This window comes from Lynx canadensis, chromosome D3 (assembly GCF_007474595.2).
Source record: "Lynx canadensis isolate LIC74 chromosome D3, mLynCan4.pri.v2, whole genome shotgun sequence".
NCBI classification, from domain to species: Eukaryota; Metazoa; Chordata; class Mammalia; order Carnivora; family Felidae; genus Lynx; species Lynx canadensis.
Window position 1 is genome coordinate 67,823,784 of NC_044314.2, and position 23,957 is coordinate 67,847,740.

A 23,957-nucleotide genomic window follows, 5' to 3' on the forward strand; every position below is an offset into this window, starting at 1 on the left:
CCCACCTCATGGTGGATGAGAGGCCATATTGGGAGAACGCACTGCCAGCCCCGTCTTTTGGTGAAAAGTGCTCAGAGCAGTGCCTGGCACAGAGTAAGAGTTGGTCATAACCAACGTCCATGACATCCCTTGTCCAGATTCATGCAGTGCTTTGATCTGTCATTTCCTCTTGCCCGGGAGAGCACCAGGCTTCAAGGACCTTCAGGGCTCTCCCACAATCCCTGGAGAGTCAGGACCTCACCAGAACAAAGCTAGGAAAGCCCTTAGTTCATGCACAAGGTCAGGAAGCACGTTCCCACCTGTAGCTATAGCGTAGAGAAGACTCCTAGGTCAAGGGGCCGGGGCGGAAATGACACCCCGCCTGGACGCCCGCCTTTCTGAATTCGAGCAGATTCCGGGGAAGGGTGCCCGATTGAATGACACTGTGTGCAGGAGGAAGAGAAGCTTCCAGTAATGGAAGGCGTTGGGTGCTTTGTTCCATATACCTTCAGTACTGTCGTGTTGGTTTTACGAAAAACTAGATTTGGAGGAGAAAAGAAGACATGAACGTGTACGAAAATCAAGTCAGTTGTCTCGCTGGGAGCGTGTTGGGGACCCAGCCCCAAGACAGGTCTGGAGAGAGATGATTGTCCCCCGAACCCTCTCCGCCCTGCATCTTGGAGGTCTGGCAGGGAACCGCCCCAGAGGGCTCGTCCACGCAGAAGATGGTGACGCAGAGCCGAAAAGTGTGAAGTGTCCCCTGCCCCCTGGGATCCTCAGTGCTTACACTGGCTACGAGGACAGGAGAGTGGACCCCCATAACCCTTCCTGAGGGGGGTCCTGGCTGCCCAACTCCCTTCTGCTCTCTGACTGCTCCTCCTGGAGTGCCTCCCGGGAAGGGAGGGCGTTTTCCAAGCAGCGTTGGGCTGTGTCACTCCCCCGAAAGGTCTGATCTCAGCCCCAGCATGACTTGCCACCCGACTTCATAAAAACGTCACTCAAACAGCCCCCATATGGAAATAACGTGCGGTGAGTTATTCTTACGCCGGGTCATCCATAATGGAAAATCAGCCCGAGATGGCCCTGTATTTCTTCCCGCTCCCTAAAGTGTAATAAATTGACATTTTTAAAGCTCGGCATTTAGATGGCTTGTCAGCGGCAGCCCGGAGCCTGCCCGGTGGGGGCCTCGGGCTGGCGGGCGGCTTCTGGTTTTGCCCCTCCAGATCCTACTGGCTTGTGTGCCTCTGGTGGGCCCCCTGCCTCCTCCCTCCCTGGTCTGCCAGGAAGCCTGAAGTTCCTCCCTGCGATGGTGGGAGCCGAGGCCCTGCCTCACCCTGGTGGCAGGAACCTGACATTCTTTCTGTCATTCTCCTTGCCTCCAAAACGGGGTTAAAAACACCCATTTTGGGGCACCCGGCTGGCTCAGTCAGTTACGCGTCCAACCCTTGATTTCGGCTCAGGTCATGATCTCACGGTTTGTGGGATCGAGCTCCGTTTCAGGCTCTGCGCTGACAGTGCCTGCTTGGGGTTCTCTCTCTCCCTCTCTCTCTCTCTGCCCCTCCCCTGCTTGTGCACGCACGCACTCTCTCTCAAAATAAATAAATTAAAAAAAAAAAAACAACCTTTCTTAGGCCGTTAAAGGGAATGAAAGGGGCAAACAGGAGTGACAACTGCCATTACTATTTTAGGGGTTTCTCGCTGCCAGACACGGTGCTAAGCACGCCCAGGGTCTCACTCACTCACTACGCAGGACTCCGTAGTGATACGGCTCTGCCCAGTTTACAGGTGAGGAAACTGAGGCACGAGGTCACGTGACCAAGTGAGAGAGGCTGATCCTCCCGACCTGGCTCTATGCCCAAGCTCTGACCCCCACACGTGGTGGGAGCTGGCACTTCACAAGCGCCCGTAAGTGTTGGTTTCGCTCCTCGTCCCTCGGGGATGAACATGTTTATCTCCGGGAGGCTCTGGGGATGATGCGTGTTTCCTCGGTCCCACCGACCGCAGGGATTCAACCCCCGGGTTCTGTTCCATTGTCTCTGACTGATCCAGCCCCCGGCCTGGTGCAGGCCGTCGTGACACTGCCCGGGGGGCTCCCATTGGAACACCAAGCCACTGGGTCAACCATTCACTCTGCAACCGAGCTTTCTCTTCCTCTTAATCCGCCCTCCCCGCGCGGTCCAGACTTTCCAGAGAGTGTCTTTTCATGAGGGGCGGTGGAGCCCAGCAATGAAGAGCTTGGACTCTGGAGTCGGACGCACCAGGCTTCTCCGCTGACCAGCTGCGTGACCGCTGGGCAAGGCCTCTCCGCTCTGTGAGCGTCGGTGTCCTCATATATCAGCCAGTCCTAATGGAGGTACCCTGCTCCCAAGAGCTCTTACGGGGCTTTTCTGAAGCAAGACAGAGAAAGCACAGTGCCCTGGAAATGGTCCCCAGACAACGGTAGCAGGTGCAGCTGTTCATGCCAAAACCCATCGGGGCCAAGATGATCCTATCCCAAACCCAGCAGGAGCTAAGAATAACCCCAATAGCCATGCCCATCTCTGTCCGGGGAGGCTCTGAGGGCCAGGGCACCATGCTGCCCAAACCCTCAGCCCAGGTCGGGAACTGCTGTCCTTGTCTTTGGAACCACACTGTTCCGTTCCTGACAGTGGCTGTCGCTCGCCTCTTGGCCCCGGGCCACGCAACTTGGCCTGGCAACAGGGCCCTGTGTGATTCCTCCCTCCCTTCCACTGTTAGTTATCTGACGTCATCTCCCAGGACGGCCCACCAGCTCCTGCCCGCCCAGACCTTTTCTTCTTTGCACATACCACGGTGTGTCCTCATCGGCTGCCCTCCTTCCAGTCGTGTCCGCTAAAGCCCATCCTGCCCACAGCAGCCAGGGGTAGATCATGCCACCCTCCTCCTCCTGCTCCACCAGCGGTTTCCCTACCGACTGAGGTCAGTTCACTAGCTTCACCAATGTGCCCTTGCCCCATCTGCTACTTCAGCACCCCGTCCCCCTCCTCCCCGTACAGCTGTCCAGCCACACTGGCTCCCTTTCTGTCCCTCAGCACCGCTTCCGCTTTTGTTCTTGTTCCTGCCTCAGGACCTTTGCACCAGCTACTTCCTCCACTCAGGGCACTCTTCTTCTTAGATATGTACATGGCTGCATCTTTCAGGTCTTAGCTTAAATGCTTCTCCTTAGTGAGGCCTCCGACTTCTGCGAGAACCAGGGCCTGGCCTTGCCCTGCCACCTCCGTGCCTTGCCCAGAGGCCCCTGGAGCCTCCTGCGGGAAGATAAGACAGTGCCTGATGTGTCACCTCCTCTGTCGATGATGCTCTAACAATGCCTCCACATCACACTCCATGCGCCTCAGCTGTCCCACCCAGGGAAACGGGCTGTCCCCCACCGAGCCCACTGCAGGAATACATTGTTCTTGGGGTCTTGGAAAATGGGAGTTTTGTGGATGGTGGCTGCCGGCAGTGGGGTGGGGCTAGAACTAGAGATGCCAGTGTGAGAAAGCTCAGGGCCTCGATTTCCCCACATGTATAATGGGATAATAGCCGTGCACACCTCACAGATGAGGATTACGAGCGAAAATGAGAGTAGCACCTTTCCCGGAGCACTTGACCGGAGATGTGCGAATCACTGGTGACCTCCATTGTCCCCGCCTTCCGTTGCCATTAGCATCATTCTAACATCTGGGCTGAGCTCCGGATATCCTGAGGAAGATATTCTCTGCCCAGTTGGGAAGGAGATAAAAATGATCCCAGACGGGCTCTTGGCCAGTTGTCCTGAGGTGGCCTCCACCTTGGCTCAGCTGTTTTCCTTTTACAGATCAATGGGGCCCCTTCACTTACTCAGTGGCCTTGGGGATCAGAGATCTTATGCATGTCATTTCACCAGGACTCCAGCTTGCTTTTTTGTTCTGTCTCGTGAGCACGCACCTTAATATTATTAACTGTTTTGGAGGGACCGTGGCTTGGCAGTGAGAAAATCTGCGAGTCTGGACAATAACGAGTGGCGTCTTCACTCCTTGCAGCTGTGTGACCTCAGGCAAGGCACTGTCCCTCTCTGAGCCCTGAGTGTTTTCCTCGGGTGATCTCTAAGGATGTTTTCTGCTCAGAGATTCTAGGGTTTGGAAATCAAGGGGAAACTGACAGGTGCAGAATGGACTTAGGGTTTGTGCCCAGATGTGGTTTTCTCCAACAGGGAAAGTCTGTCTTCTGGGGCCATGGAAGATAGTTGTACCTATTTTGATGGCCCCACTTTGCTAAGATAAGAGGCCTACTGTGTGCGGGTGGGTGAACATCAGATGAAACAGAAAAGGGTGAGAAAGAGAAACTTTGTTTAGGTCAGTGGCTCTTAACCTTCAAGAACCCAGGAAAAATGCTTACATGGCAAATATGTTGCATACCATTTAGAGGGGGTTTACAATTCTGAAACCTGGTTAAGAAACATCTACTTGGCAAGTTCCCACTGACTTTTGAGCACCTCCTCCAGAAGGCCTTCCCTGGTTTCATCCTGTGTTCCCAGTGTCTCCATGGCTTTCTTCCTGTGCTCCTCAGGGAGGCTGTCCCTGCCTGTCTTCCCCACAGCGGGTGGGAAGGGCCCAGGCTGACTGCTCTCTGCCTGCACTAAGTGGGTGTCAGCAAATATTTGTTGAGCAGAGGTGGGGACCAGCTACTGGCACTGAAGCGGGCTAGCCTGATTTCATGGGACAGTGCCCGTTCAATTTTGAGTATCTCAGAGCCTGGCCATCTCAGATGCAAACACGTTCTCCTCCCCTCATTGTGGGTTGATGAATAGCTGTGAAGACAGACGGGAGGAGAAGATCGTCTGTAAATTATTCTGCCACTTGGGAGGGGCTGGGCTGGGCTGGAGGGGAAGGACATTCAAGGAGGCGGCATCATGAGGCTTTTCGCTTCCCTTCCCTCCCATTCTCTTCCCTTCCCTTCCCTTCCCTTCCCTTCCTCCCCTCCCCTCCCCTCCCCTCCCCTCCCCTCCCCTCCCCTCCCCTCTCCTCCCCTCCCCTCCCCTCCCCTCCCCTCCCCTCCCCTCCCTTCTCCTCCTCTCCCCTCCCCTCCCCTCCCCTCCCTCTCTTCTCATTCCCCTGCCTGGTGCAGCTGGAGCAGAGTGAAGCCAAGTGTGAGGATGCTTTGAAGACCCAGAAGGCGCTGACTGCGGACCTGGAGAGTATGCACAGCGAGCTGGAGAACATGACCCGGAATAAGAGCCTGGTACCTGCCCCTTCCTAGAGTTGCGGGGACCTGGGGCCAGCATAGGGCTCTGGGAACTAGCATGGGACCACTGTGTACTCAGCACTACCAGAGGGGCCGAGGGCACTTACTGCAGACTTGCCGGGTCAACACTCTGAGAGAGCAGGCATCCTATTATGAGCTGGGCACTATAAAGCTATAAGGGCATATGTGAGGATCAACTCTGTGTTCCTCTCCCCAAAGGTAGTCAAGGAAACTTGTTGTAGACCGACTGTGTACTCAGCACTGTGGGGATGCATTCATTGTGAGCCTACTGTTTGCTCAGTACCCTGGCTGGGAACAAAACTGTCTGTGGTGTGCCCATAGTGTGCTCACCACGTGAGTGGTCCCAGGCACCTGTTGTAGCCCTACTGTGTGCTCACCATCATAACAGGGGACTTGGGCATTACATTTGGGTTACTACATATTCATTCTTACACGTGGAGACAAGGGCATCCCTCATGGGCCCTCTTAGGCTCACTCCTCTAAGGTACCCAGCCATCTATTAGGAACCTACTATGTGCTCACCACTGAATGGGGGAAATGAACATATATTATGAATCTAATATATGGGTGAAAATTGGGTGTGCATTTCTAAGTGCCCTGTCTGGGTGTACAAAGTTGACTTAAATTTTTACTCCGCATCTAAAATCCCGAAGTTTAGGTATAGCCACAGATTCATAGGCAAAAGCTTGTCTCCAGATCCCTGTTGGACCCTTTAAGGGGAACTTACCACAAACATTCACATGCACACACACACACACACACACACACACGAATGTACACACTCACCTACAAAATCACCAGACACACACACAAAATAAATGCCCTCATAGGTAAAACATGCATCTAATTTTATCCATCCGCCCAATTATCTATTTACAGAGCACCTGGTGTATGTAGGCCGAGTGCTGGGGATGTCTCTGTGAACAGAACAAAGTCCTGCTTCTCGCGGAGATTACAAGGGTTTACACTCACAGTGTGTCCCAGGCGCATCTAAAATGGACATAACATGTAATCCCGTGTGGGCTTACATGGACACACGTCCGTCCACATAGACACACGCTGCCCTGTTACACATGCACATGCACGCGCACACACCCAGAGCTGTCACTGACACCCCCACGGCCAGCCTCTCAGGTAGACGGTCACTCCTCTGATGCACGCACAGGCGAGCCCCCGCACTTTGCTCCTCATCGGGCCCCTGCTGTCGCCCTCCCACCCACCCTTCTACCTCCACCCCACCACTGTCCTGCCTCCCGCCAGGTGGATGAGCAGCTATGCCGGCTGCAGTTTGAGAGGGCTGACCTGCTGAAGCGCCTCGATGAGGACCAGGACGACCTGAACGACCTCATGCAGAAGCACAAGGACCTCATTGCTCAGGTAGCGACGGAAAGTGGAAGGAGGCTTGGTGGCCTTGGGCCGGGGAGGCGGGAGATATTGCCAGGGGGATGTGGTTGGGCCCCTCCTCTCTGGTCTGAGGACCTTGGAGGGGTAAATGCCACAAGGATAATTAGGGATTGTGAAATTTTGTGGGGTCCTGATAGAGGAGGATGTCACCCTCAGATGGGCATGCATTATTGGAAGACATCTCCACCAAGAAAAGTTTTGATTTATTTATACACCTATCTACACATTCACCCACCCGCATGCCCTTTTTATATATCCATCAAAATATTCATCCATCCACCATTCTTCTGCTCATTGGTCCACTCATCCACTTATCCCCAATTTTTATCCACCCATCTACCATCCACCCACCTATTTACCCATCCATCCAGCTACTCACCTATCCATCCCTCCATCCCTCCCCCCCTCCCTCCCTCCATCCATCCATCCACCCATCCATCCATCAATCCATCCATCATCCACCCATCCATCCAGTCACTCAGCCATCCATGCATCCATCCATCCAGCCATCCAGCCATCAATCCATCCATCCATCCATCTAAAAATCCATCCATCCATCCATCCACCCACCCACCCATTTACCCACTCATTGATGCATCCATCCACCCATCCATCCAGCCACTCACCTATCCATCCCTCCATCCATCCATCTATCCATCCATCCATCCACCCATCCATCCAGCCACTCACCTATCCATCCCTCCATCCATCCATTCATCCATCCATCTATCCATCCATCCATCCATCCATCCATCCATCATCCACCCATCCATCCATCCGTCCATCCATCCATCCATCCATCTCTCCACCCACTTACCCATTCATCACCCATCCACCTATCCTCATTTTATCCACCCATCTACCCATCCACCCATCTACCCGCCCATCTGTCCACGCACCCACCCAGCCACTCACCTGTCCCTCTATCCAACCATCCATCCCTCCCTCCACCCACTTACCCATTCATCACCCATCTACCTATCCATTCACCCTTCCATCTATATTCATCTACCACTCCATACATCTATTGAGATATCTGTTCATTTATCTAATATTTACTGTGCCCCCATCATGTGTTAGGTACCATGTCAAATGCCAAGGATGCCATGTTGGGCAAAAGCACATCCCATTCCTGCGTGCACGTGGCTCCCAGTTTCATGAGCTGGGCAGACGTTCTCACATAATCACCCAGAACAGAGGGAATGTTTGCAAACTGAGCTGACAGTCCAGAAAGGAAATGGACATGGTCCTGGGACTCCTGACTGAGGTTAGAGGTCAGGGAAGCCTTCCCTGAGGAGGTGGCCCTCAGATGGAGATTCAAATGAGGAACAGGAGTCAGTGAGCCTGAATGGGATAGTGAGGGGTGTGGGAAATGTTCCAGGCAGAAGGAACAGCACACGCAAAGGGCTGGGATGGTGCATTTGAGAGCCCGGCAGGAGGCCAGCGAGGGGAGTGTGGTGCAAGATGAGTTTGGCAAGGCCAGCAGAGCAGGGGCTTGGGGGCCGAGATGAGTTTGGATTTTACTCTCTGTGTGATGGGAATCATTGGCAAGTTTTTTCAGGGGCACGAGCAGGAGAGAGAGGATCAGCCAGGATGCCACCCCTGGACGCACTTGTCTTGTCCTATGCTGGATCCCAGAGTCTAGAAAGAGTGCCTGGTGTGGAATAGGGCACCCAGTAAACAGCTGGTGAATGAATGAAGACTGTGGCTGGCTTGTGCTGGGGACGCAGAGTGGACATGGGCGAGGGATGGACCCAGGAGGCAATCAGGAGGCATAGTGGCAGGCTGGGGCACGGCAGAGGCTTGGGGGTGGAGCTGACAGATGAGTGAGGGCATCCCTGGCAGATTTCTGATCTGCGTAACGGGGAAGATAGCCCCTCCAGGAGTAATGAGCACCATCCCCACATTGTACCCCAGAGGGGACCCGTGGTGCAGTGCCTACCAGGCTTCAGGTGCATCCTACCAAGATGGGATCCGTGGGAATTTCTGCTAAACAAGGAATAACGGTAACAAAAATAACCACTGATATACTTCATCAACATTAAAACAGCCATCACCAAAATAGCCTATGCCATCTTCTACCTTTGTGAATCACACCTATTTGGGGTCAGAAGGGAAATTTCTTCATTTGATCAGTTACAAAAGCAGTGTACTCCTATGCGCATTATAAATAATTTACATAATACATAACATGCGGGAAATAGAAAGTGAGGGGTCTGCCTTCCCCCTGGAATCCCTCTCTTCGGAGATAATCATGCTTAACAGTTTGGTTCTACTTTTTTTTTTTAAAGGATCTTTATAGTCTCCACCGCATTTAATCTCTGAACAAACCCTACGTGGAGGAGCTAAGCAGAGACTATCAGCCCATTTTATAGATGGGGATACTGAGGTGCAGAGAGGGCAAGGCCAAGTCTAGAATCCCAGTCACTTGACATGCAAGAGTTCTCTTCCCTCAGTATCTGGCCCTACCGCTGTGGCCAGCCCATTTCTGTCTGGGCTCTCAAGGGTATAGAACAGCATGCCGGCAGTTGACCAAAGCCATCGGCTTATATAACGGGAGTGACTCAGCGGACATTGAGACGAACAATGTCGGAAGGATGTGAGCAGTAACTTTCTGGAACGAGCCATTGTGTCACAGGTTCTGAGAGTCTTAGACATCTGGGGGTGGGGAGAAGGGATTTCCAGCAGTAGTTTCCCCGCAAAGCCTCAAGGTGACATTTTTTTTTTTTTTTTTTTTTGTCTCACCAGTCTGCTACTGACATTGGGCAGATCCAAGAACTACAGCTGCAGCTGGAGGAAGCCAAGAAGGAGAAACAGAAACTTCAAGAACAAGTATGTGCTCAGAGCCTCCACAGTGCGGAGATGAAAGGAAGGGTTCCCTCTGGGACCTCTCAGTTTGGATCCCGGAAACTGTCACTCACTCATTCATTCATCCATTCACTCAACTTCGGTTGTGCACCAAAGGAGTTGAGAATGATCCCAGCAGACACACACACACACACACACACACACACACACACGCTGACTTTTGCTCATGCCAGTGTGGCATCCAAAGATGCCCTGTGCAGTGAAACTCATCAGCCATTCAGTGCAAGAGTTTCCCCCTCTGAGAAATGGTTCCAAGGGGAAAGGGATGGTCTCTGCAAGACAGGACCATTGTCCTTTGTGAAATCTTCCTTTGAAGCCATATTTCCTCCAAACGCCCCTGAATTTCACTCATTAGCTAGGGCTGCTGTCATCCATGGGATTCTCAAAGCGCTTCTAAGGTCTGTCGCCTGTGCCTGCTTAGAGTTTCTGTCAAAATGACAGAACCTCAAGCAAATGTCCATGGGGATGAGTAATACCAAATACCACAAAAATAATAGCAGCAGTAGGCATCTGTTGGGTATTAATCATATACCAGGCGCTAATCGCCTTCAATCCTCAGACAAAAAAAAGGAAAGAAAGAAAGAAAGGAAAAAAAGAAAAAGAAAAAGAAAGAAAGAATGAGCTCATGGAAGGGACCCAGCCTGCCCAGGTGCATCCGGCTGGAGAGTGGCAGAGCCTGGCTTTGAAGTCTGGTATAAATGCTTGGCTCCCAAGCCCACTTTTGGTTGCGTCCTTGGGTGCCGAAGCTTGCGGCTCACATGCTGGCTTTGCCCCCTTAGCAGAGCAGGGAAAGGAGGTAAGCAAAGCACTGACTGAGTCTTGTGTTGGACATGGAAGACACAGGAAACATCACCTCCAACATCTGAGACGCAGGGGCAGGGTCTGGCATGAGGGGATCGGCAGTTGGCACTTGTGTCTTTAACATGTATCACCAGAGCCAAGAAGGAGGCCGTGGCGATGGGCCTGGGGCTGAGTCCGGCATATGTCTCCATTCTGGGACTCAGGGCCAGCAGGTGGCCAATGGATCTTTTGGGCTCGTTCCCAGCTGCAGGTGGCCCAGATGCGCATCGAGTACCTGGAACAGTCCACCGTGGATCGAGCCATTGTCAGCAGGCAGGAGGCAGTCATCTGTGACCTGGAGAACAAGACGGAGTTCCAGAAAGTGCAGATTAAGAGATTTGAGGTATGCGTGGACATGTAAATATTGCTCGTGCCTAGAGCCGTGGGTCTTTCGTGTAAGCTCCATCCGTCCTCTGACCGTCCCTCCATCCACTCATGCCTTTCTCTGGATACACATTCCTCACCCGTCTCTCATCCGTGTTGCTTCCCCCATTCCCTCCTTTCTGCCTTCCTTCAACCACACGGTCCCACAGATAACTATCCATCCAGCCTACCCACCTCTATGTATCTCCATCCACGTCCATATGCCATCATTCCATCCATCACCCTCCTTATGTCTTTTCTTCCTTCCTTTCTCCATGCTTTCTTCTCTCCCTCTGTTCTTTCCCTTTCTTCAGACCTTGACCCCTCTGTCCGTGTTTTTATCCATCGATCCCGTTCTGCCTGTCCCCATCTGACCACTCATGCACTTATGCACCCAACACTCACTTTGAGCAGAAATTTATTTTGCACCTAGTGTGTACCAGGCTCTGTTTTAGGCACATGAAAGACAGATGTACAAAGCAGATTCTGCTTTTCAGAAACATGGAGTTTTGTAGGAGATGTGAGTAAAATAGGTACATAAATACCCATAATACGGACAGAGGGCTGTGAGGTTTGGGGGGCAAGGAGGTCTTTTCAAGCTGAGGAATCAGGGAGGCCTCCAGGAGGAGGTGACATTGATGCTGGATCTTGAGCAGGGCAGGTAAGACGTGGATGGGCTGGGGTGAGATTCAGTGACAACATTCACATTTAGCTCTGCAGGCCAGTGACATGGACGTCACCACTGTCAAAGTTGTTTGTCATTAGCCACTCCCCTGGATGTTCGCCGCAGCCCCGTAGGGAAGGTAGGATAGGCCTCACCAAATGAACTACAAGGTGTGGGCAGAGAGGTCGAGGGACCTGTTCAAGATAAAGCCGTTTAGTGTCAGTGACAGGAGTAGATGGACCGGGGATCATCACTCTCCCCTGGTCCCAGGCTGTAATTTCTCCGCAGTCAGCCGGCTTAGCCACCGCACGATGGTCCATCTAGAAATGCGAGGCTGAGGCTGCGTTCCTCACTTTGAGCCATTCTTCCAATACCCCGTTGGGCACTTTGTCTCTAAGAAGGCTGTGTGCGATATATGAAGAATGGAGAAAGATCCTTCTTTGCCTTGACCCTCAGAGCTTCTCAGAGCTGCTCAAGGGATCCCTCGAGGCATAACTGTCTCTGCAGATCACCATGGAACTTTGATCTACTACACTTTAAGTTTATATAATGTCAGGCTATATCCGTTTGCTTGAATCTAGCATAGTCAAGCGATAGCAGAAAATAAAATAAAACTATGATTTTAAAAAACCCTTTATGTGGCAGATTCCATATCCAAATTCCCTTTCCCCTCTGCTGTTGTGACTTGAATTTAGTAGAATTCCAGGCCTCAGGGACACCTTTTGAGAACTATTCTTCTTCCTTTTAACACCCCCCACCCCACCCTTTGAAATTGTTACCAAACTCCATTTGAAAGGCGAAGGGCAATTGAATTGTAACGCTTTTCTTCTAAACCATGATTCAGTCTCAGATCTGGAGAGGGGCTCAGCGTCTTGCTCAAGGACCTGAAATATTCATGTGGGCTCCCTTTTAGGTCAACACTAGAGTATTTGCCCATCAGAATCGATTGGCTGCAGGCATGTTGGCCAACTAATGAATTCTGCAAAACAGCACTTGGGTTTGTTTTCTGTAGCACTGGTGATGCCCACAGCTCTCTTCTCTCTATTTTTTCATTGTGTCCTCTTGGCTTTTCCCCCTGGAAAGGGAAAAATGCCATAAAACATTAGAGCTGAGGCTCAAAGGACCTTATCTGACCAAAACCTCCTCACTTTACAAATTGGGAGACCAAAATCCATACTGGGGAAGGGGTTTTGATTTCCCAGCGTAGTGTTCTCCCCACTGCACATCTTCGTAAAATGATGGGGGCTGCTGTAAATAGTAATAATTCCCAACTTTTGGGGCGCCTGGGTGGCTCAGTCGGTTGAGCTTCCGACTTCGGCTCAGGTCATTGTCTCGCGGTCCGTGAGTTCGAGCCCCGTGTCGGGCTCTGTGCTGACAGCTGGGAGCCTGGAACCCGCTTTGGATTCTGTGTCTCCCTCTCTTTCTGCCCCTCCCCCACTCACACTCTGTCTCTCTCTCCTTCAAAAATAAATAAACATTAAGAAAATTTTTAAATAATCCCCAACTCTTATCTAGAATGTTCTCTATGTGCCAGGCACTGAACTAAGCCTTCTGCAGAACTTAACGTTTTCAAGTCTGACATGATCCCTAGGACATAAATACTGTCATCATCTCTGTCTCTTAGAGAGGTTAAATAACCTGCCTAAGGTCACACAGCCAGGAAGAGGCAGTTGGGGGATTGAACCCAGGGCATATTCAAAGCCAGGGTGCTCAGCTGTATGCTAGGCTGCCTCTCTGAATAGCAATTATCATTTGCTAGGTTTTTTTTAAGTTTATTTATTTATTTTGAGAGAGAGAGAGCACAAGCAGGAGAGGGAGAAAGAGAATCCCATGACCCGAGCCGAAAATCAAGAGTCCGTCACTCAACCAGCTGAGCCACCCAGGCGCCCCTCGTTTGCTAGGTTTTTAAAATAAATTCTTTGTTTCGGTATCAGAACTCGGGATTGTCGTCCTGATTACCTTATACAAGGGCAGGGAGACTCAGCAAAGGATTTCTCTTGCCGGAGCCTCCTGTCTCGGGCGCCTGGCCTCTAACTCCACGGTGCATGTGTGCTCTCCACACCGCCTGCCTCCAGGTCCTGGTGATCCGGCTTCGGGACAGCCTGATCAAGATGGGCGAGGAGCTCACGCAGGCGGCCAAGTCTGAGTCTCAGCAGCGGGAGAGCAGCCAGTATTACCAGCGGCGCCTGGAGGAGCTGAAGGCGGACATGGAAGAGCTGGTGCGGCGGGAGGCGGAGGCCAGCCGCAGGTGCATGGAGCTGGTGAGTGCCCAACGCTGGCTCTCCTGCGATGGAGGGTTTCGGGCGCAGGCGTGCCCTCTGCCTGCTGAATCGGAGCCCCCTGGGGCAGGTCTGGGCCTTTGGGAAGCAGGGAGACACCGGAAGGGAAGGGGCCGGGCGGAGGATCCACGCTGCTATTGGCTGCAGAGCCTGGGGGCGGCCCCAAGTGGGCCAATGGCATTCACTGCTGCTGGATGGGCCGCCCAGCACGTGTACACGTCAGATTCCAGTCTTTCTTTTCCTGCCTCGTGCGTTCCACTCCAAATGCAGGAAAGCCTCGTGGGAAGAGGAAGGAATCAACATTGACTAAATGCCCAGCTTGCATCGCGTCTTAACACCCATATCGTAAAATCCTCATAACAGCCCTGTGAAGTCAGAATTATTATCCCCATTTTACAGATGAGGAAACTGAGGCTCCAAAGGGGTGAGATAACTAGTCTAATGTCACATCTAAGAACTGTCAGAGCTGTTTCTGGGCTAATAACAGCAACAGCAAAGATAAAAGTACTTCCAGGTAGGTACTATTCTTATCTCCACTTAGCAGCTGGGGAAACTGAGGCAAGGGGACAGCAGCACGCCAAATGGAGGCTCAGAGTGGTACATACACTTGCCCAAGGCTACACACACGCTAGTAAGAATTCAAACCCAAGCTTGTCCAACTCTGTAGTCTGTGTTCTTATTGACTAAACCGTGCTCTGCTCCCTGGTGTGATTTAAAAATTTGTCTCCTATCCTGAAAAAAAAAAAAAAAAAAAAAAAAGGAAGAAAGTAAAATAATAAAAAAATAAAAATAAATAAAATGTAGAGTTTGGCATTTTACTAAATTTCATAGGGAGATAAAAGGGGAAAAAAAGTAAGAATTTGTATCTTGCCCCATGGGAAGGTTTCTCCCATCATGCACTGTATTTTTCTAAGAATGGCTCCCTGCATGGATCACAGAGCATCTCAGAGAGCTGGCTTCTCCTTTTCCCCACGAGGTCTGATGTCCCTAGAACTCCAGGTTTCTGCTTCTGTGACCCGGGAGACATCTGGCACCCCCTTTGCCTGCCACCATAGAGCCTTCACTGAGACAACCCACCACCTGCCAAGGCTTGGCCAGAAGGTCCCTAAATCATGGTCTTTATCTCTTCCCGCCCCGTCCATTCTGGTTTTGTGACAGGTCTCGCCCACTTGTCCGCCTGCAGCGAGTATATTTCTCGGGCCACTGCCTGCCACGGCTGGTGTCACTCTCATAAGCTTTGCCCTTGACAAGCCATCAGGCAGGCTGTTGTGTGGGGGGAGGTAAGGCTCCGCACAGAGACCCAGGTTCCCAGACAAACCCCAAGCCCCATAACTCGCAGTTTCCCCGCCTCCCATGGCCAGGGAGAGAGAAAGGCTCTTTCCTCCAGTTGACAGAATGACTTCCTCATTCACCAGCCCTGTTTCTCATGCAGCTGAGTTCCCCACCTGCCATGTCTGGCTGGAAGCGAGAGAACATCCCAGCCCATCTTCTCTGATGTCTTCTTTAACCGGCCAGACCCCCAGGCGTGCCGGCCAGATCAGATAGTGGCTGTCTTCCCCTTCTCTCTGCTCTCCTGTTCTCCCTCTCACTCCTTTCCCTCCTTCTCTTCTCACTTTCCTGTCTCTATCCCCATTTCCAGGGACAAGATAGAGACAGGAAAGTGAGAAGAGAAGGAGGGAAAGGAGTGAGAGGGAGAACAGGAGACACAGAGAGAGTGAGAGCAGGGAAGGGGCAGAGACAGAGGGAGACACAGAATCCGAAGCAGGCTCCAGGCTCTGCGCTAACATGCTGACAGCAATGAGCCTGATGTGGGGCTCGAGCCCACGAACCGTGAGATCATGACCTGAGCCGAATTTGGATGCTTAACCGGCTGAACCACCCAGGCACCCCAGCTTAAGATCTTTAAAGGCCCTGAAATGCTGAAAAGATTATAGTGCACTCCCCCCCCCCCCCCCCCCATATAGGAACCAAAATGAAAACAAACAAACAAAAAACTGTAAAACACAAAGCTTGTGTGTTTGCCAAAATGAGACCTGTATGGTTCTCCGCTTTCCGATTGCAAGATGCTACATAAATTTACCAAGACTGAATTCTGCTCTTTGTTTTGGTGTGTCTGTGGTTGGGCAGTGTATTTTCTGGGGCTGCCTTAGCAAAGTACCAAAAACTCAGTGGCTTCAAACAACAGGAGTTTATTCTAGCACCATCCCGAAAGTCAAAGGCCTGAAATGAAAGTATTAGCAGCACCAACACTCCCACTGAAGGTTGTGCAGGAGAATCCTTCTCTGTCCTTCCAAATTCTCGTGGCTCCAGGCATTCCTGGGCTTGTGGCCACATCTCTCCAGTATTTGCCTTCTCCGTGGATGTGTGTCTCAAATATTCTTCTGCCTTTTTTCTTCTAAGGACACCTTTAATTGGCTTTAGGGCTCATCCCTAAATCTAGGTGGATTTTATCTTGAGATCCTTACCTTAATTATGTCTATGAAGAGACTTTTTCCAAATAAGGTCACACTGCCGGGTTCTAGGAGGCTTTCCGGGTTTCGGGGGCCACCCTTCAACCCACCCCGGGAAAGGAGGGCGTGTTCCTGCTTAGCCGGTGTGTTCTTACCGTGACCCCACACAGCTTGTTTCTTCCGTGACTCTGTGGATTAGCAAGGCTCAAAGGACAGTGTCAGGCTGGCAGACGCTTCCTAACAGTGGATGTCCCAAACTCACTAACCTACTTGCCTTCAAATACACTCCTTGCCTGTGGGCCCTGGGATATTTCCACTGGGCGAGGAGAGGATGTCGTAATTTCTTGTTACCATTTATTCACCAACATCTGTCTATCCAGCACCAACTGTGGGCGTGGCACCAACTGTGGGCGTGGCACGGGGGGTGGGCCTCGGTGGGGAGCTGGGAGAATCGGAAAGCCTCTGCATTGTAGACGCTCACAGTGCCGACCAAATGCATCTCGGGGGTGGGGGCGCCCTGATGCTAAGCACCCCAATCCCCCCCGCCCCATCAGTGTGGTGTCCTGGTGCGTCCCCAGGCTTCTTGGCTGTGACCTCACCTCTCCAGGTTCATGCGCGTGCCTTCCTCCGTCCCCTCCCTGTGAGACGAAGGGACGGCTGCTCCACGTCGTGTGTTGCCTAACCAACTTCACCAAAAGCTTGCAAGGCAGTCACGGTTCCGGTTCTTTCCTTCATGCAAGAGGTACGCTTAGTTTTTCGCATGGGCTGTAGGGAACAAGGCACAGTTTTGCCCGTAAGGAGCTCACACGGACTAGAGAGAGATCGCAAAGGCCGTTATTCATGTATTTCATGTATCCCTCTGTGATGGGCCCTCAGAGCTTTTACAGGCAAAGCAAGGTGTCTGTGCACTGGGGTTTGGGGGGATTCTTAGAAGGCCAGCTGACACCATGGCCACTGTCACTGCAGCCATTTCTTTGAGTAAAGCATTGCTCCTTTCGCTTTCCATGTTTTAAGTTCAAATCTCCCTGGGAGAGATAGAATGAATTTTCTTTTTTATTTTTTTAACTTTTTGAAAAAAAATTTTAATGTTTATTTTTATTTTTGAGAGAGGGAGAGAGAGAGAGCGGGGGAGGGGCAGAGAGAGAGGGAGACACGGAGTCTGAAACAGGCTCCAGGCTCCGAGCTGTCAGCGCAGAGCCCGATGGGGGGGGGGGGGGTCTCAAACTCACGAACCATGAGATCGTGACCTGAGCTGAAGTCAGACACTCAATCGACTGAGCCACCCTGGCGCCCCTAGGATGAATTTTTCTAACTTCCCAGACCAAGCATGCGTGCATTCATTCATTCACTGGACATTCCGTGCTTAGACCCTTTGCAGACATGGTTTTTTTTCATGTACATGTCAAGTCCAGCAGGTGGAGAGGTGGAGGGGCACACGTGAGGGGCTTTGTCCAGGGCTGCAGAGTTGGGAGTGACAGAGGTAGGATGGGTGTCCCCGTGTGTCCAGCTCTAAAGCTGTCACCATGACACAACCCTGCCCTTTCAGCCCAATCTTGCTGAAAAATCCTGCTCTGCTGGGGGACACCCCCCAAAAGATCCCACCTTCTGGGCCCTGGGGAGAAGTGGGAAGGATGTTGATGGATCTCCCGTTCGTGTTCCCTTCCGCCTGTCCCAGCCTGCTCCATTTGTCACTGTTGGTGTTGGTTTAAAGGGCTGTGAGTTGTTTCGCGTGAATGATTTACACCCCTGGCTGGCACACCGGCACGTCCAGATCAGGATCAATTACCCCGCCGATGGAACTTCTCTTCCCGGAAAAAAGAAAAATGAGGTTTTGCCATTAATTTTAGTAAATGTACTATTCCTGGCGACTCCAGGAGCCATTATGGAGAAAAAGAATATTCTGGCTCCAAATCATTCAAGTCCCTTTGTCATGGGAGCGATGAGACAGCTCATCCGCGGATTTATGTCCTGCTGTTTTTCAATAGTTACAGAGCCCAGGGGAAACCACCTCAGCCCCAGGACAGGGTTACCAAGGGAGGTCAAGGGCAGCTGGAAAAGGCTCCTGGTGACAGGGAGCCCTGCTCTCTGCCTGCTTTGCAGCACGTGCTTCTGTTTTGGAGGCCGCACCTGTTGGGCTTACCCCCTAGCACCTTGGCCTGACTCCTACCCTGAACTTTCCCCTGAGTCAACGGTCTTTTTCAAAAGTTCCCCAGGTCTGGAAAAACATAGGTTGGACTTCTGCTTACTTTCCCCAGTGACCCACGCTAGAAATCCCAGTGGCCTGTCTCTCTCTCTGGCTCACACAGTTTAGCGGCCAGACCTGCTGTTTTAATTTACTTGGCTATTTACAAAAACATCCATCCCTTCCAGTCCTGTCCTTGCTTCCTCTGTCTTTATTTAAGCCCCATTCCCTCTGGTCTGGGGCTCCACAGTTACCTTCCAACTTGTCTCCCCACTTTCCCTCCACCCTCACTCATCCCTGCAGAAGATCTTTCCAGAAGGGACACGTCTTACTGAGTTACTCTTGTTGCTGAGAAATCTTCCACGGCTCTCCACTGGCTTCAGGACCAAATCCCAGCTCCTTCCCAGAGCCTCTGTAGATCCTTCTGCCTTTGGTCATCTGCCTCTTAGCACCTCGAGCGTTCAACTCCGGCATGACAGGACCCAACGTTGTGTTGTTTCTTGACCTGAGTGCCAGCCACAAAATCCCTTCCTCCCACCCTGAACCTGCTCTCCTCTACAGCTGCCCTCACTCTTCTTCAGCTCCTACCTGTCGGCCACCTGCATAGGGCAGACACATTACGTCTCTCTCTCTTTCTCATTCCCTCAAATAATTGCTTTAACTCGTGTGAATGCGTATTAGCTTCTTAGAGCTTCTGTAACGAATTACCCAAAACCCGTTGTCTCAAAACAGTGGAAATGTATGATGTCACCATTCTGGAGGCCAGAGTCTAAAATCAAGGTGTTGGCAGGGCCGCAGTCCCCCTGAAGGCGTTAGGGGAGAATCCTTTCTTCCTCTTACAATTTCTGGCAGCTCTGGGTGTTCTTTGGCCGTGGCAACATGACATTAACCTCTGCCTCTGTGTTCACATGACCTTCTTCTCCTCTCTCCCTCCATGACCTCTCCTCTTCTTATAAGAACACTAGTCCATTGGGGGGCACCTGGGTGGCTCGGTCAGTTAAGCAGCCAACACTTGATTTCAGCTCAAGTCATGATCATACCGTCGTGGGATCAAACCCTGCACCAAGCTCTGTGTACTGACATCACAAAGCCTGCCTGAGATTCTGTCTCTTTCCCTCTCCCTCTGCTCCTCCCCTGCTCATATTCTCTCTCTCTCTCTCTCTCTCTCTCTCTCTCTCTCTTCCTCTCCAAATAATTAAATACACTCCAAAAAAAAAGAACACTAGTCATTGGATTTAAGACCCACCCTAATCCCATATGACCTCGTCTTGACTAATTACATCTGTAAAGATGTGTTTCCAAAGAGGTCACACTCTGAGGTTCCCAGTGGATATGAGTTTTGGGGAGACACCCTTCAGCTTGCTGCAAGGTGGGAAAGAGAACCGGATTGGAGTCAGAGAGCTTGGGCAGCTAGGTTAACATTACAGGACCTCAGTTTCCCCATCTGTAAAATGGGGAAGGGAGATATGATGCAGCCAATCTCATTGGGTGGCAGTGAGGCTTAAATGAGATGATTTATGTAAAAGGGCCCAATGATAGCACACGGTACGGTCTTAGCAGATGTCACACTGTTTTCTTTCTCCTTTCTTCTCCTACCCCTCCCCTGACTCTGATTCTCCATCTACTTAAACTTTATCATAAATCTGCTGACTCTCCCTCCCATCCCATGCCCATGATGGTTGATGGTCGTGATGTTGGTGGGAGCTATTGATTGTTCATCACTCACTGCATGCTGGGCACAGGGCTAAGCACTTACACGAGTTCTCTCATTTAAACCTCCCTTTTGAGCAAAATATCCCTATTTTACTAGTAAAGGAACAAGAGCCAAAGAGCTGAAGCACCTTGTCCAAAGTCACCTTCCCAGCAATGACAGAATCAGAATTTGAACCCAGGTCTGACCAACTCAAACCCGTTCTCCTACTCAATAAATTTTTAGACACATTGTATTTACTCATTCGAGTACATTTGTTAAAAACAAAAACAAAAACAAAAACCTGAGGGGTGCCTGGGTGGCTCAGTCAGTTGAGTGTCTGACTTCAGCTCAGGTCATGATCTGGCTGGATTTGTGAGTTCAGGCCATGCATCGGGCTCTGTGCTGACAGCTCAGACCCTGGAGCCTCCTCCAGATTCTGTGTCTCCTTCTCTCTCTGCCTCTCCCATGCTCATGCTCTGTCTCTCTCTGTCTCTCAATAATAAATAAATGTTAAAAAAATTTAAAAAAAACCCTGAGGTATAAAAAGTCATATTGGTTTTGATTCTGTCATCTAGGCTTCATTGACTTTTGGGATTGCATAACTGTCTCTTGGGGGCACTTTCTTGTGCCTTGTAGGATATTTAGGTGCTTCCCCAGCCTCTATCCACTAGAGGCCAGTGGCATCCCCCCACCCCAAGTCGTCACAATCAGAAATATCTCCAGACATTGCCAAATGTGCCCTTGGGAACAGAAGCGCCCCCAACTAAGATCACTGCCCTCACATCACCCTTACAATAACTCTGAAGGCAATGCTCATGAAGTTCCCACTCATTGATCCCACTGATCAAACAGGTTTAGGGGTGTGATGTGATGTACCCAAGGTCACAAACATACTGGAGAAAGAGAGGAATTCAGGGCAGGAGGAGGAAGCAGCTTAACTCCCTACCCTCGGAGGAAAAAGACAGGAGGGAGTCCAGGAAAACCCAATCCCAACTTTTCCTGGCCCCAGTGGCAACTTCACAGCACAACCCAATTCTGGGTGGAATGAAAGATATTGCTGTAGACTGTGTACTTTTAATAATGTTTAAATAAAACATGGGAGCATGGGTGTGATCTCCTCACTGAGCCTGGCTTGTCAGCCGCCCGGGCAAAATCATTAATAGTTAATGGGCAACCACTTATGGCTCTCCTTTTGTTAAATCCAGCATCAATTATATATGGCCCATGAATTATTTATTTGGTGTGACTTGGGGGTATATTTTCCACCTTTGGGGTGGCGGGAGGGAAAGAATGTGAGGCCTAAGACAGATTATGGGCTAGCCATGAGGGTCTTGTCTCCCTTCTGAACTGCGGGGTTTCCCTACCCCCTGTTAGGAGAAGAGTTCCCACTGATGTGAGCGGCAGGTTGCGATGAATGTGGATCTGGGAAGGCAGTGGCAGGAGAAAAGCTTGGAGCCGTCATGTGCTAGTAAGCGTGTTAACAACCAACTCTCCAGAGCAGGTGAATCCTGGTAGTGTTTTCAAATCTCCCCCTAGAGCTGACTTCAAGCCATCAATATGACATCACTGAACGCGGAAATGGGGAGCCGCCCTACACACAGGCTAGAGATGAGACACTTCAGAATCATTGGCCAAGAGTAAAATGTTGCTGCAATTATTAGGAAGCAATGCATTTTGAGGCTCTGTTCCTTTTTTTTGTTCTTCATGATTTATTTGATTGTAAATTTACACTCATTGTGGTTTAATGGCAGTTGTGTTTGACAACTGGCCTGCAAAGTGCTTGAACATTTAGCAATAAGCTGTGCAAGCTGATAGGAGCCGTTGCCAGGGGCTTGGAGTCTCCTTGGGGTGGGGTTGCCAGGGTTAGGAGGATTTGTAGGTTTGGGGTCCTAGGCTCTTAAATCAAATCTCATCATTCGCTGACAATTTTTAAAAATTTTTATGTATTTATTTTGAGAGAGAGAGAGAGCAGGGGAGGGGCAGAGAGAGAGAGAGAGAGAGAGGGAGACAGAGAATCCCAAGCAGGTTCCGCATTATCAGTGCGGAGCCTAATGCAGGGCTTGATCCATTGAACCATGAGATCATGACCTGAGCCAAAATCAAGAATTGGATGCTTAACCAACTGAGCCACCCAGGTGCCCCACATTCACTTTTTTTGTTTTTAAAGTGGAACTACTTCACCATCAGAAGTAGGACTTCACCATCAGAAGAAGGACTTCTTTGGCCTCGTGTGTCAAATGGGTACGATCGATCCCATCTGCTCAGAAAGACTAGAGCAAGCAGTTCACGCCATGTCCTAACTCTGCCTGTCACGTCCGCCCCTCCTACTCTCCCTCTTGTCCACTTCCTCCTGTCTTCTGAGAACCTGGCCACACCTGGTGAGGGCCTTGGTTTTCACATTTGTTCTCGTTTTTTCTCGTCTTTTTTTTTCTTGGTCACCCAAGGACCCATGTTTCCAACCTGTGTTGAGAATGCAGCCCGGAGGCATTCACCACCCCCAGAGTTAAGGGTTTCGTTTAAGAAACACACACACACGCACGCACACACACACACACACACACACCTCTCTATGTTTTCCTCCCGCAAATGGCTATGAACTTCAGAGCATAAAGATGAATTATTTTGGCTGGGAACTGAAGTATTTAAAAAGGCATTCCATATGGAGGGCATTTGGGGCCATGAGCAGGGTATAAATAATACCTTTTATGGTTCTCCTGATGGGGAGAGAGCTCTCCTAATTACAGCCCCGTTATCTCAGTGTGATCCAAAATGACCCAGCACGTTTATAAACTCACTGTTCACACTGCTTCACTCCCCACCCATTCTGGCCTCCTGCATTCTCAGTGAGCTGACAGGGGAAAATGTGGATATTTATATCACTACCCCCTTCCGGGCACCGCAGGCTCCTGTCTGTCTCCCCACAAAGGTTTCTCTACAAAAGAAACTTGGTCCTAAAGGGAACAGGGGACCCCATGCCCACAGCCCCAGACTCGTTTCTGGGACGGAATTCTTCCAATCTGCCTTTATCCCAAACCGTGAATGTGTTTGTCTCCATTCAAGAGGTGGTATCGTCCGATGAAATGGGTTTCTTTGCGTCTGCTTCTGAGATGAGCTATCTTGATAATAAAATCTATTACGGAGAGCCAACCTGGGAATAATTGGGTCTATTATTCCCCGACTTGTGGCTTTGTTTCTGCATTGAGAACAGGCTCTCCTGTAATTAATCAGAATTTAAAGTCGCTAATACCAATTACAAATAATGCATGGAGTCTTGAGATGGTGAACAGAAGAGCAGATACTAATCTTGTCCCCCGAGACTTCACCAATTGAACTTTTGTCACTTCAGACTTGCTGGAAATTAGAGTAACTTAACTCTACAAAGTTAATTATTTTAAAAAGGCAAGGGGGGAGCAGATATTGATTGAATGTTGCAGGTGTACATTAAATTATTCAAATAGATCCAATTCAAATTGTTTAGATGCGATTATGCTTCCTTTAATTGCATGTCAGAGAGGCTCAGGAAGGTTAATCTTCACGACCGAAAGCACCGTCATTGGCACGATTAGACATCTCCAGAAGATAGTGGTCCCAGGGAAGTCTAGGGGGCCCCAAATCAGACTCGATGTTCTGAATCCGTTCCCAAACTGTGACTTAGTTGGAAGGGTAATTCATCTCTTTCTGGTGCCCATTTTTATTTTGGCTGAGCTTAAACAATGAGAAGTCAGGAGACCTCAGACCAAGAAGTGGGAAAGAAAATGGTTTTTACTGGGAGAATTGGCTGGTTTGGAACTGCCAGTGTAATGTAACAGAAAAGGGTGAGCGAACTGGTCTAAATTACGGCCCTTTTGGTTGTAAGTGGCAGACAAAATTCAAATTGGCGTAAGCAAAAGGGAATGCGTTGGTTCATCTAATGGAAAAGTCTAGTGACCTCTGATTTCAGGTCCAGTGGGATGCAGGGACACAAAAGATACTAACAGGCTGAAGGCACTGT

General features: G+C 50.5%; 1 protein-coding gene across 1 annotated transcript in view; it reads left to right on the forward strand.

The window, feature by feature from the left end:
* Positions 1-23,957, forward strand: part of MYO18B (myosin XVIIIB) — a 259,486-nt gene that overhangs the window by 173,363 nt on the left and 62,166 nt on the right. Inside the window, 5 exon segments of the mRNA XM_030336763.1 lie at positions 5,086-5,199; positions 6,484-6,600; positions 9,376-9,459; positions 10,541-10,678; positions 13,438-13,623. Of these exon segments, the coding sequence (XP_030192623.1) occupies positions 5,086-5,199; positions 6,484-6,600; positions 9,376-9,459; positions 10,541-10,678; positions 13,438-13,623 (639 nt within the window).